Here is a 14,661-nt window from a genome sequence, read left to right as displayed (position 1 = left end):
TTACTTATCTAAAGTTTTACTGAAGCCTTTTTTTTAGCATCACAGTTATTTATGAATAGACCCCCCTCCTAATTCACTCCCAGTGGGTCTTCTTTTGTAATAAAGAAAAAAAACAATAAAACAAACAACCAACACAGACTATCTCACAGTCACCATATCCAAGACCCATATTCTCCCATCTTTACAATAAAAAGGAGATGTAAGGGGTATTTATTTTTTCTAAAAAAAATTTTTTTTGATAAAGAAAAAATAGATCTGGTATACTTACATTTGTTTTGCAGTGGCTGAGACTTTCTTCAAAACTGTGTGAATTGTTTCTCTTTATCTATTCCTGCAGTTTTTTGTTTCTCCCAATCTGGCTGCATTTGTTTTGGGTGTGGTACCTCCCATATCTATCCTGGCTGTGATTTATGGACGGTATCTACGAAAACTGACCAAAATGACTCAAGATTCCCTTGCCCAGGCCACACAGGTGAAGCTTTTATTCCTTTTTATTTCTTGGAGATAAAGCCTTTGTACATAAGGACTCTGCACCTTCAGTAGCCACAGGGAAGTGTGGTGGTCACATGACAACAGGGCAGGGGGTGATGTTTGCATTCTTCCTTCAGAGACAGGAAGCAATTCATTTCCATTGGAAAGAGCATGACTGGATTTGGAGTGCCAGGCTTTGGGTTTGAATCTCAGGTCTGAGGATGTGACCCTGAGCAATTCACTTAATTTCTCTTGGCCTCTGTTCCCTCATCTTTAAAATGAGGGAGTTGCACCAGAGGACCTCAGAGTTTCTGTCTAGCTCTAAATCGAGAGTCTAATGATCTTCCATGTAGAAACAGTAAAAACTTGTCTGTTTTTCCTTCCCTTATATTCTCAACTATTATCTTTGTCCACCAATCACTTACTACTCCCACCCTTTCACCTTGAAGATCTTAAGTCTAAAGAACTTCAAGATCATCTAGACAAATCCTTCATTTTACCTATGTATAATATTTTCCTTTTTTATGTAGCCATAGTCATTGAGTATATGAATTGGGAGGGGGCCCTGCTTTTTAAATTTCTCATTAGTTTGTATGTATTTTTCCGTATTTTAAACCATACCTAATGTTTGTCATTATTTTGAATGCTTTGTAATATTCCATTATATGTTAATGCCATAGATTTGTTCATCCAGTATTTAGATGTTGAGCATTTAAATTGCTCCCAGTTTTTCATAATTATAAATATTGCTATTATAACTTTGAATAGATAGCTTTTTTTGTGTGGGGGGCAATGAGGGTTAAGTGACTTGCCCAGGGTCATACAGCTAGGAAGTGTCAAGTGTCTGAGGCTGCATTTGAACTCAGGTCCTCCTGAATCCAGGGCCAGTGCCCTATCCACTGCACAATCTAGCTGCCCCCGAATAGATAGCTTTTTACCCCCCTTTTAATGTTCTTAAGGTAAATTCTCAACTATGGCATTCTCAGTTTCTCCTAGTATAACATTACATTTTTTTTTTGAAAAATAGTTTTTGAACAATTCTGTTTTAATATTTAATAGATTTGCATTGATTTGCATCTTTTGTCTTCACATCACCTAGTTATCCCCCATATCCCTTCTTTCCCATTCTCCCACTTTTAATTCAAAAGAACATTGGAACTTAGAATTGTCTTTAGAGATTAGCAAAACTGTACTACAATTTTACACCTGGAAACTACTGGAACACAACTCTAGCAAAATATCTGTTGTTCTACCCAGCTAGCTGAAGAACGGATTGGAAACATAAGAACTGTCCGAGCTTTTGGGAAAGAGCTCAATGAAATGGAGAAGTACACCAGCAAAGTGGATCACGTGATGCAGTTAGCAAAGAAAGAGGCATTTGCTCGAGCAGGTTTCTTTGGAGCAGTAAGTACATTGCTCTTTGGAGAATGTAAAGAGATGGTATCATGTTAGAATTATGGTGGAAATATGCAGTCTTCTGGCACAAGTCTGAGAAGGTCATTTCATGCCATGTGAGGGTTGAAGATTCTTATATCTAAAACTCTGAAATGAGAGAGAAATAAAAATAAAACAAGGGTCAATGGAGACTGGGAAGCATATGTAAGAGAGATTGAGAGGTGAGAATTGCAGATTAATAGACTAGATGAATAGGCCAGACTAGTGCTAGCCATGGTTAACACTACGTGTGTATATCTGAGAGGAAGCAAAGAATAGTGCAGAGAAATCTGACCTTGGTGCCAGGAAGGCCAACATCTAGGTCTTGCCGCAACCCATCCTCGATCTCTGTTGGGCAGGTTACTTAACCTCTCAGTGTGTTAGGCAGCTCTCTGTCTATGTAGAAGAGAAGGTACCAGTTTATGTTGGTAGAGAAAATTCTCCACCAGAAGCTCCCTATACCATTGAAATCACAAGTCCAGTCCCTTTCCAATTAGACACACACACACACATACCTGTGTGTTTATGCATATATATACTGTTTAAACATTAATTATTAATAACTATATCTAATCTGGAAAATTTTATAATTTTGGATTTATGAAAAATTATGATTATTTGGAAAATTGTAATTGGGCCATAAGTCCTGCCACGGTCACCATTCAAATGTGAGAATATTTTAACTGACTTGACCTGATTTGGGGTGACTGATCTATGGATGACTAATCTAGGAACTGTTGACTAACTGGCTATCTGACTGCTATTAATTTAATGTGGGCTGTTTATAAAGTTCCACCACACTGCTCCACTCCCAAATTGATTAGCAAATTATTAAGAAGCCTCTTAACTAAATAATCAAAGCAGAGTTTATTTATGAGATACTATTTAAAATTAAGAATACAGGGAAATAAAATGTACAACCTGACTGCTTTGTGGTGCCTCTCTTTCCCACCTGCTGTGCCTTGAACTTTTTTAATACAATAAGGGCACATTCCACCCTCACCACTCAGGTCCCTTCTTTCTAACTCTCACTTTGTAAATCCCCCTGCTTCTAACTTTCCTCTCCTTACTGCCACCGCTGAACCCCTGTGTTTCTCTCTCACCGACCTTCTGTCTGTCTGTCTGTCTGTCTGTCTGCTCCGTCAGTCTGCCCTTCGACCTCTCTTTTCTCTGCTCCTAGTCTTTTATCCTTCTCCTGTGTCCTTGTAGCCCTGTCTAATCTGTCGAGCTCTAATCTTGTCAGCCAGCCTCTAGTCCTCTTCTCAGCCGCTGCCCACCCCCCCCCCCCTTGTCCCCTCCCTGAGTCTAACTCCCAGGTCTATATATACCTTTTCTTCTCTCCACTCAAATCTTGGGGCTTCCTGTGCCCCCACAGACCAAGCTAATCTTCCAGCCAGGGCCTCGGCTGGTGGTGGGGGGGTGTGCTCCAGCCTCACGTGTCTCAGGCTATGCCAGAGTCCGGCCTGGACCAGTCTGGGATCTCTCGGATAGCTCGGCTCCGGGGTCTTGTACAGCCCACGGGGCTTTTTGGCTCAGCTGAAGCAGAGGGGGAGGGGCACCAGCCCCTCCCACACAGAAGAGACCTTGAGGGCCTAAGGCTTTCTAATCTCAGCCCAAATGTAGGGTCCCCAAATCAAAATAAATTTACTCAATACATATATATCCCCATCCTATATGTATGTAGATGTATGTGTATATACATCTTCCCATCTCATATATATGTGTGATGTGTCTGTATGCATGTATATACCCATCACTTATAGAGCTATTTTCCCCACCCCTTAAATAGATATGTATCCCTATCCCATCCATATATGTGTGTATAGATTTGTACCCCATCCTATATATATGCATGTGTTTATGTATATATATATATATTTACACATTCCAGATATTTATGTATATACTCATACATGTATAAATATACACATACATGCATATACACATATATATATTCCTTGAAGTAATAGGCCTGATACACTACAAGGTTATCCTTGTCATAGAACAAGAAAGAAAGATGAATAAAAGCATTTCAGCTAATCTGTCAACCATATCTGGCAAAATATTTACTATCTCCTGGTTCTCTACCTCTGTGAAGAAAGAAAGAAGTACATTTTCTCTATTGTACTCCAAGGCTGAGCTCAGTCATCATGGTTTAGGTTTTTGTTTTTGTTCTTTCCACCAAATTAAGTCTCATGTTTATATTTTGATGATGATAAGATTACTTCCTACAGTAATATTTATTCATAGATAGCATTTGAGAAAAGTTTTTTGTTTGTAATTGTTTACTATGCTTCTTGGTGCCATGGTCCATTTGTTTTGACCTGATTTCCATGTATTTTCCCTTTGACAGACAGGATTTTCTGGGAATCTGATTGTACTTTCTGTCCTCTACAAAGGTGGATTGCTGATGGGCAGTGCCTACATGACAGTGGGTGAACTCTCTTCTTTCCTAATGTATGCTTTCTGGGTTGGAATAAGCATTGGTGGTAAGTAATATAAAAAAGATTTTAAAATTCAACACTTAAATAATGGACTTAGAGGGGAAAATTAACCAATAGTACATGAAATAAAAGCCAATGATTCTGTCACCTTCACTTCCTTCCATCTAACTTTTGCTTTGTCGTGCCCTGTCAAAGTTGTTTGTTTTTGCAGATGTCTGGAAAAGACCTGTTCTGCCTAACTGAAGGTAAACAGGAGTAGCCCTGGACAAAATTGTAAAGTCAGGAAAGTTTACTTTCCTGACTTCTCCCTCAACTCTATTAGGGATCCCTCTGTGTACTTCTGAATTCCCATGCCTTCCTGCCTTCCTCACACCCTCCCTGCTAACAAAGCTGGGGAATATCTGCCAAGTAGTCATAAAACACTTGTTGAATTATGCTTTCACCACAGCTCAGTTACAGCAGAATGTAACCTTAACCTAACCCTTGGCGTCTTTTCCTCCTTTTCCCCTAAGATTCCAATATATATATATATATATATATATATATATATATATATTTTTTTTTGTTTGTTTGTTTGTTTGTTTGTTTCCTGGAGTTATTTTAGTTAAATTTAAGGATTTTTTTTTTCAAAATGTCACATTCTAGATCCTCAATCCACTGTCTCCTATTATTTTTCATTCTGTTTATATATTTTCTGACCAATTTTTCTTTGGAATACAGGCCTCTTATTGTTCGTAAAATTATTGCTGGGGCAGCTAGGTGGTGCAGTGGATAAAGCACCGGCCCTGGATTCAGGAGTACCTGAGTTCAAATCCAGCCTTAGACACTTGACACTTACTAGCTGTGTGACCCTGGGCAAGTCACTTAACCCCCATTGCCCTGCAAAAAAAAAAAAATTATTGCTGTGAGTATACATGTGTAGATGTGATAGTAAGGTGATAGATATAAATAGAGGGCTGGATGTTTCATAGAATTATCAAACTTTGTCTCAGATATTTCTAGTCCCTGAATAGTGATTCCAGCCTGGCAAGTTCACAGCCCAAAAGGTTGGAAAATACTGCCCTGTCTTTTCTGGAATCACTTGATTTAGCCATTTGATTAGAGTATTGTGTCAAGGAGGCCAAGGTTATGAATTATCTCCATTTTATCTCATGGCCACAAAGGGTATCTCAGCTTTGACCAGTCAGAATTATAAATATATGTCATTGTCATAAATGAATGCATGAAAAGGCATATATTAAGTGCTTACTGTGTGCTGTGTTAGATGCTGAAGATACAAACAAAAAAAGTAAGACAGTCCTTGCCCTCAAGGAACTTACATTCTAATGGGGAAGAAAAAATATCTATAGATGTAGTAGCCAAAGTAGGGAATGTTTGAGGAGTGACAGAGATAAGAAGTTTATCTATAGGGCCATTACTTGACTTGCTCTCATCATAAGAAGTATTTATTTGGTAAGAGGGTGTGGGTGGTAAGAGAGCATGATGACACAGGAGACCTGACCATGCAACTAACTAGCTATGGGACCTCAGTTTCTGCAAGTGAGAAATGAAAAGTGTAAATTAGATTATCTCTCAGGTCCCTTTCACCACTGATGCAAGTGTGTCTCATTTTATGCAATCGACAATCTCTGAAAACCATATGCATTTAATTTTGGCAAATTTTATTTTAAGTGCTTTAAGGAAGCTTGGAACTTAAACTTTGAATCCTGTGGTGGGGGCCTATACAACAAAGACCCTTCCTGTAATGATTTATTATAAAAACCTAAACCTTAAAACATTATTGCTTAAAGTTAAATGCACATATGCTGGAAAGACAAGTCCAAGCACACATCCTGCTAACAGTAAATTAGTAATATCCTAAGAAGGACAATATGTTTGTGTAAGAACCCCCTAACTGTTGGTGCTTTCACAGTGTGACCTACTTAAGCCAACAGTGGTTTACCCACTGAATGGATTGTATCCATTCTATCTTGCTTCAGCATCCTTCTACTAGACTATACTTCTCTCAGTTACATTGGCTTCTAGGATTTTTTATTATTGAACACTAATTACATGATGCTTGCAAGATGATTTCTGAAGAAGTTGCTTTGAAATTTGTTCTTTTAAAATTCCTTTACTTTTTTTTTTGTGTGTGTGTGTGTGAGGGGAGTTCAGACTTGTAATTCTATTGGTGTAGGGCAATGGTTCTCAACATTTTTTATCTCAAACTCCTTTAAATTCTTCAAAAAAAATTATTGAAGTCTCCACAAAGAGCTTTTGTTTTTGTTGCTTAAAACATCTTATTATGAAAAAAGTTTTGACCTTTCAGATCACCTGAAAGGATTTCAGAGCCCCGCCGGACCATCCTTTGAGAACTACTGGTACAGAGTATTAGAAAGTTTTCTGGTCTCTGAAAGATGAAGCAACTTCCTAACATCTACTCAGTGAGGATGTATCAGTGGTCAAACTTGAACCCAGAGCTTTTTGACTCTGAGATTGGTTGTCTTTACTCTATGACATGCCTTTTTTTCCCCTTCTCATTTTTAATTCTTACTCTATGGAAATGAATTCTTTGTGACTTCTTAGCTTGCTCTTTAAACAAATTGGGAAATATTATATATACTTTAACTATGTGAAATGTTCTCTAGGAAGATTCTCTCTCAACCTCATTTTCCTCAATTGTAAAAAGATCGTATATAAATTGCTCTTCTTGTAGTTAAGAAGTACATGATAAATACACACATACAGACGTGCACACAAATGCAGTTAGGTTTTGGGTCAGCTTGCCTTTTTTTATGACTTTGCTGCTTTAACTTTAAAAAAAGCTTCTCTAAGAAACAAATGGGATAAGATGAGAATCATAAATCGTACAAGAGCATGAGACTTTCAGCAGAAGTTTTGATTTCATAGAGTTGCCAATGTTCCTAGAAGTTTCTGGCAAATCATTATTTCTTGATGTTATATTTCTAAGTTTGCATTTCTTGTTTTTCCCCCAGGCCTGAGTTCTTTCTATTCAGAGCTAATGAAAGGCCTAGGTGCTGGAGGACGCCTCTGGGAGCTTCTTGAGAGAAAGCCTATGCTCCCTTTTAATGGTGGGTTTACATTGGGTTCTCTTGTTGTTTAAAATGGAGTTGATTCAGAGATTTGGCAGATGTGACTTTTGTCCCTAGTTGGATTTTCTGTTGAAATGATACGTGTTTTGCCTTATATTTCAGAGGGCATTTCATTAGATGAAGAAAACTTCCAGGGTTCTCTTGAGTTCAAAGGAGTAAGTTTTGCTTATCCAGCTCGCCCAGAGGTGAAGATTTTCCAAGATTTTAGCCTTTCAATTCCATCTGGATCTGTCACAGCACTGGTTGGACCAAGTGGTTCAGGGAAATCCACAGTGGTATCACTTTTATTAAGGCTGTATGATCCTCTATCTGGTAAGTGTTATATGTAGAGACTTTAGATTGCCAGGCAGAAGGACTTTGGTCCTTCAATTCTCTCTATCCCCTGCTATGAGTGAGGAGTGAGGACAAACTGAGGGACCATAGGATCATATATTTAGAGCTGGAAGAGACCTCAGAGGTCATTGATTCCAACCTCCCTGATTTACAGATGAGAAAAATGAAGCCCAGAGAAGTTAAATAACTTGTCCAGGATCACACATATGGTATCAGAGATGGCATTTGGACCCAAGTCTTACTGACTCTTAAATTGAATACCCTCTACACTATACACAGTGCTGAATGAAGCAATGGATGGTACACACCCAAGAAAGTGTAATCTTTTTTTAAAAAACTGTTTACTATTTAAAAAAATTTTTAATAATAAACATTTTTATTTAAGGTTTTGAATTCCCAATTCTATCCCTCCTTCCTTTCTTCCCCTCTCCCTTCCTGAGGCAGTAAGCAATCAAATATATGTTATACATATTCAATTATGTAAAATATTACCATATTAGTAATTTTGTATGAGAAACAAAGTGATATCTTTTTTTTTTTTTTGGTAGGGCAATGGGGGTTAAGTGACTTGCCCAGGATCACACAGCTAGTAAGTGTCAAGTGTCTGAGGCTGGATTTGAACTCAGGTCCTCCTGCATCCAGGGCCAGTGCTTTATCCACTGCACCACCTAGCTTCCCCCCAAAGTGGTATCTTAACCAACACAGTGGCTACTGTATGTAGGAATTCCCCAGTGGACATAATATACTTTTCTATGTTCTTCATCGTCACATTTTAAATGGCTTTGATCTAGAAGTAACCTTAGTGTTTATCTAATCCAGCTTCCTTATTTTATATATAAGGTGACCAAGACCCCAGCAGCTTAAATGACTTGATCAGTGTCACTCAGGTAACAAGTAGCAGAGCCAGGAATTGAACCCCAGGGCCCTGACTGCAAGCCCAGTGCTCTTCCCACTGTACTGTGCTGCTTTGTCTTTGTAAATCTAGTCTCATCATTGTCTCTTGGGGAGGTCCAAGCTTTTGTTCTTTTGGATTTTCTGCCTGGGAAGAGGTCATAAGCATATGTTATTGTTGGCATGTGAGAGCCCTCATGAGGCTGGCTACTTCATCTCCTCACCTGTAAGATGAAATACACTGCAGTCATTATGGGAAGACATTCTTCAGTCTATTCAGAGAAAAAGTTCACTTCTCTATGTCTCAGACAGCTCTAAGACTGCGAAAAGCTGCAGAGTAATGCCAAATATGCAATTCTAGAGGGAATTTCACAGTTCCTTATACCAGTGGAAATAAAGATCCAGACCAAAAAATATATGTGCATACCCTTCCTGAGTATAACACGCATAACTTAGGCTCAGGAAGTTATTTTTAAGTCCTTTTAACAAGATACAGTAGGCATGCTGCCCACCCCCAAAGTGAGATTAAAGGGAGAAAGGGTCCAAAACATAATATGACGATTTAATTCCTGGTAGATTTTTTTTTTTTTTTTTGGTTTTTTTAGTGAGGCAATTGGGGTTAAGTGACTTGCCCAGGGTCACACAGCTAGTAAGTGTTAAGTGTCTGAGGTCGGATTTGAACTCAGGTACTCATGACTCCAGGGCCGGGGCTCTATCCACTGCGCCACCTAGCTGCCCCTCCTGGTAGACTTTTAAGGTTGATAGCACTTAGCCCACATTCCTCCTAATGAAAATACTATTTAAATTGCACGTGTGTCAGAGCTTGATTTTAAATTCCCTGACTCCAGTCTGAAAGTTAGAAAATTGTTTTCACAAATTGCACTTGTCAGCCTTTGAAATTAGAGATGGGAGGGGCAGCTAGGTGGTGCAGTGGATAGAGCACCTGCCCTGGATTCAGAAGGACCTGAGTTCAAATCCGGCCTCAGACACTTGACACTTACTGTGTGACCCTGAGCAAGTCACTTAACCCCAATTGCCTCACAAAAAAAAAAAAGAAAGAAATTAGAGATGGAAAAATGCAGTCAAGTCCAGTTCTCAGACACATTGCTAAAAATTCTATGTCAGCCAAAAGTCCAAGAAAACCTGAACTCTGGCCATGGCAGCCTTCTCACTAATAGATTTCTTGTTTTGTTTTTTGGGTTTTTTTGTTTGTTTTTTGCGGGGCAGTGGGGGTTAAGTGACTTGCCCAAGGTCACACAGCTAGTAAGTGTCAAGTGTCTGAGGTTGGATTTGAACTCAGGAACTCCTGAATCCAGGGCTGGTGCTCTGTCCACTGCGCCATCTAGCTGCCCCTATAACTTATTTTTAAAATGTACTTTTCAATACTTTCAGCACACCTGGGCAGAGTTCATGAGTGTTTAATATCTTTGTTGCTCCTTCGTTTTTCAGTCATGTCTGATTCTTTGTGGTCAATCCCATTTGGGGTTTTCTTGGCAAAGATGCTGGAGTGGTTTGCCATTTCCTTCTCCAGCTCATTTGACAGTTGAGAAAACTGTCATCTGTCATGACAGGTGAGGCAAACAGGGTTAAATAACTTGTCTAGGGTCACACAGCTAGTAAGTGTCTGAGACCAGATTTAAACTTCAGGCTCAGCACTCTATCTGCCACCTAACTGCCCCTTTAATATCTTATGACATCAATTGACACTCTCAAATCTTTCTATTATCTTGAAATATTATTCATATTTTATTTAACTTTTCATATTTTCTGTCTTATTTCCCCAAAGACATTTTCATCTTTCATGATAGCAGGGATTATATACCCCACTTGGTGTCCTGTAACTGCACCTAGCACAGTTCCTTGCACATAGGAGGTGCTCCATAAATACTTGTCAATTTTATTTTAGACCAAGAAAACAGTCTGAAACTTTCTGACATTGAGCTTCACTGATTCAACCACCTTGGTTCACTATGAAATTTGAAAAGTTTTATCTGTACTTATTTCTTCCCTAAGAAAGAAGAAAGGTGTCTCCTGGCTCCTGCATGGGATACCTTTGTAAGAACACTATGCAGAGCAGGCCTAATCTGTTGCCACATTTTATAGCTTTTTTTTTTTTTTTTTTTGGTGGGGCAGTGAGGGTTGTGATTTGCCCAGGGGGTCACACAGTTAGTAAGTGTCAAGTGTCTGGTGTCTGAGGCTGGATTTGAACTCAGCTCCTCCTGAATCCAGGGCCGGTGCTTTATCACCACCTAGCTGTCCCCTTGTAGCCTTTTAAATAGATAATAACCTAGTTGGCTCCTGGTGTATCCAAATCCATTGAGCACCAAGTTGTGCAATTGTGGACTTTACTGGGCTCTATTTGAGGCTTTTTCTTTTATAAAACCTTCACTGAAAAATTGCCTTCTCTTTCCATGAATTTTTGAGTTCAAGGATTCCTTGCCAAAGAGAAACGATATAGTGGAAAGAACCCTGGCATCAGAGGTCCGGGGTTTGTAACCTGGTTTTGTCTCCTACTACCTATGTGGCCTTGGAAATTCATTTAATTTTTCTGGGCTTATTTTCCTTATCTGAAAAGTGAGGGGTTGGACTAGATGGTCCCTTTAAATAATAAAGCTATGATCTTATCGTGTTTCCATAATAGAATGTGAATACAAGTTTGGGGCTCATTATAATTGTGAGCAAATGGTACAGTGTCTTATGTGACCCATGGGTTGTTCTTTTTCCTCTGTCTCAAGAGAGAGATAAACTGAGGAATATGAAAAAGTTGCCAGTTAATTACTTGTTTAAATCCAGAGTTTACATCATCCCAAATGGGGATAAGAGAGAATATAACTTTGATCTTTGTTTTCTGAGATTTGTATTTTGATTACTTTTCTTGTCATCTTCAACAACTACTCACTGTTCTGTGAAGGACATTGCCCTAGACACGTATTGTCTGGAGCTAATTCTACTTGCTAAAATTTTAGGTTCTTTCTGGATTTGATCTATGAGAAGCTTGCATCTGAAATTTCCTCACAGAATTTTTCTTATATGTATTTTGGGTTGATGGTTAGGATCAATAAATTCTTCCATTCTTCCTAATGTATTTTTTTCTTTCTTTCCCTGACTTTGCAAAAGGAACTATCAGTGTCGATGGTCAGGACATCCGTCAGTTAAATCCATTCTGGCTGAGATCTAAGATTGGGACAGTGAGCCAGGTATGGGAATGATGACAGTCTGTTTCCGTTTTCCTGTGGAATCTTTCACTTCTGTTCCTTTGCTGTCATTTCTTATTATCTAGCTTGCCACTTTCCTGTAAGGAAAGAATAGAAGTTTCACTGAACAGTTAAGCCATTGTTTAAGCATTCAAGAAGTACACGTCCCTGAAGTTTGGTCTTCCTTCACACAGATGTAATACTAAATTTTCACTGCCTGCTAGAGGAAGTGATACTTCTATGAAGCAGTCAGTCCTGAGGATCATGAGAAGAGTTGGGCAGTCAGTATGTGTACAGTTATGAAAGACTGAAACTTTTTTTCTACCTCCTGCTACTTCTTCTCAAATTACTTTTTTATTTGCTTTCCCCATCACCAGATCTTGTTCTAGATAAAATGCTTCAAAAATTACCTAGCAAAAGTAGACACAGGGTTTGTCATTGTCAGGTCTGTATACTTCAAGTTGTGTCCAGTTATCTCATCATTTCCCTTTGCTTTGAATTTAAGGCAAGCAGCTCTAGAAATGCATTGTCAGGTAAACCGAAATTCTTAATAATTGCTCAAGATCTGCCAGTTCCCTGTTGCTAGAATGGCTGCTGGTAAAGTTATATGAGAGAAATGCAAATAAAAACAGGGAGAAGGGTTAGATTTATTATATTATTGTTAAGGGCTAAAATTCTAGCTGAACTGTCTAAAATATCTAATGAGTGGTCGCCAATAAATTATAAGCTTTAGAAAGAGTTAGACTTTTAAGCATTTATTAAGGAGAATAAGAATTTGGTAAAGAGAGAGAAAGGCCTAGATTCCTATCTATTAAAGGGAGAGCACATTTCTAGCTCCACCCTCCACCAGAGTCCAAAGGAAAAAGAGACTAAGAGCGAGCGCCAGTCTCTTCCTTCTTCCTCTCACTAGCCCGCGTCACTTCCTACCGCCAAAGAAAAGACTCCTGGTCTTGCCCTCAAAGACCTTTGCTTCATGGGCGGAACTCTTCTACAGTAAGTCTCCAGCAGGTGGCGTCATTCCAATCGTTACATTATTATTTTCACTTATTATATAAGGAACCCCCAGGTGAGGAAAGTTCCTGTACCAATGTACACCAACACCTTCTTTCCAACTTACAATCTCAGAGAGTGGCCAAGCCACCATTATGGGTCAGAATCAGAGCCTGAACCATGGCTTGTCTGTCCAGGACTCTGTCCATGGCAGGAGAGATGTCAAAGGCCCCCAGTGTGTAATATTTTTAGTTTATTAAATTTGTTTAGCAGTTCCTATGCCTCGGTTATGTGTAATAAGATGACAACATTTGCATAATGCATTATGTTCATATAGCACTTTCATACATTTACAGTCTCTCATTGAATCCTCTCAGGAATCCTCTGAGACAAACAGAAATGCAGCATTACAGTCTGATTTTGCTTAGTTGTTTCAGTCGTGTCCAACTCTTCATGACCCCATTTGGGGTTTTCTTGGCAAAGATACTGGAGTGGTTTGCCATTTCTTTATCCAGCTCATTTGACAGGAGGAAACTGAGGCAAATAGTGTCAAGTGACTTGCCCAGGGTCACACAGCTTGTTAAGTGAGACCAGATTTAAACTCATGAAGATGAGTCTTCCTGACTCTAGGCCTGGCACTGTATCCAGGGAGCCCCAACCAAGCTTCTGTGTAATTTAAAATTCTAAATGTGGGTTCTAATCTGTCCCCCCAGGGGCAAACTGACTAAAATCACTAATAAACGAGTTTAGGGGTTTTTTGTTTTGTTTTGTTTTAGTGAGGGAATTGGGGTTAAGTGACTTGCCCAGAGTCACACAGCTAGTAAGTGTTAAGTGTCTGAGGCTAGATCCGAACTCAGGTACTCCTGACTCCAGGGCCGGTGCTCCATCCACTGCACCACCTAGCTGCCCCTGAGTTTAGGTTTTTTAAGGGCTTAATGAAAGATAGTAAAAGAAAGAGAAAGATTGAGAACAGATTTATTATAGCCTGGAAATCCTCACCTTCCTAAACCTCTCACTTCTGAAGTCCTCTGCCCCCACACCGAAGTCTGGCACCAAAAGAGGAAGAAGCTTCTCCCCAGCATCTGCTTCCTGCTTCATGTTCCCCTCCCAGAAATGGGAGGTTCTTTAAGCTGATTGGCTAGTGTCATTCAAATTCATTGGTTCACTAGACCCAAAGGTGGTCTTGATGTAAAGTTCAAAGTTTTTAGCTTCTTAAGTACCATGCCTTCTTTTTTTTTTTTTTTCCTGTGGGGCAATGAGGGTTAAGTGACTTGCCCAGGGTCACACAGCTAGTGTCAAGTGTCTGAGGTTGGATTTCAACTCAGGTCCTCCTGAATCCAGGGTCTGTGCTTTATCCACTGAGCCATCTAGGTGCCCCCATGCCTTCTTAAGTACCCTTAAATACCAGCCAGATGTGCTTACAATCTAGTAATCTCCAGGTGGGCCCCTGAGTATCTGCTAAATCTCATCTTTCACATTCCATTATCTTGACACACTACTCTAATCTGTTTTATTCACAAGGAAATTGAATCAGAGATAAAGTAACTTGCCAAAGGTCACATTCCCAGAAGCCTGCCCCTTGGAGTTGGTTGTACTTGTGCCCCAATATCATTTAGAAAGGGGAAATTATGGGCCAATGAGGGTCTCAGTTGTGCAGAAAGGTGGTACAGGAGCTAAGTTTAAAAGTGTAGAAATGGACACAGATCGCAGTTCCTCAGTTGCTACAGTGTTATTATTCTTGGCACTGGTGTGTGGGTGTGTGGGTGTGTTGACACACGTATGCCTGCCAACAGGTCTCTGACACTAGTTTAA

At 39.5% G+C, this 14,661-nt stretch overlaps 1 protein-coding gene across 1 annotated transcript in view; it reads left to right on the top strand.

Moving 5' to 3' along the window:
* ABCB10 (ATP binding cassette subfamily B member 10) overlaps positions 1-14,661 on the top strand; it is a 34,108-nt gene that overhangs the window by 13,575 nt on the left and 5,872 nt on the right. The window contains exons 4-9 of the mRNA XM_043964386.1: positions 338-472; positions 1,729-1,875; positions 4,259-4,394; positions 7,325-7,420; positions 7,544-7,753; positions 11,783-11,862. Coding sequence (XP_043820321.1) covers positions 338-472; positions 1,729-1,875; positions 4,259-4,394; positions 7,325-7,420; positions 7,544-7,753; positions 11,783-11,862 — 804 coding nt within the window. The remainder of the gene's footprint in view (positions 1-337; positions 473-1,728; positions 1,876-4,258; positions 4,395-7,324; positions 7,421-7,543; positions 7,754-11,782; positions 11,863-14,661) is intronic.

Source organism: Dromiciops gliroides, chromosome 4 (assembly GCF_019393635.1).
Source record: "Dromiciops gliroides isolate mDroGli1 chromosome 4, mDroGli1.pri, whole genome shotgun sequence".
Lineage (NCBI taxonomy): Eukaryota > Metazoa > Chordata > Mammalia > Microbiotheria > Microbiotheriidae > Dromiciops > Dromiciops gliroides.
Note: the sequence above shows the minus strand (reverse complement) of the source record. Positions and strands in the feature narration are given on the sequence as shown.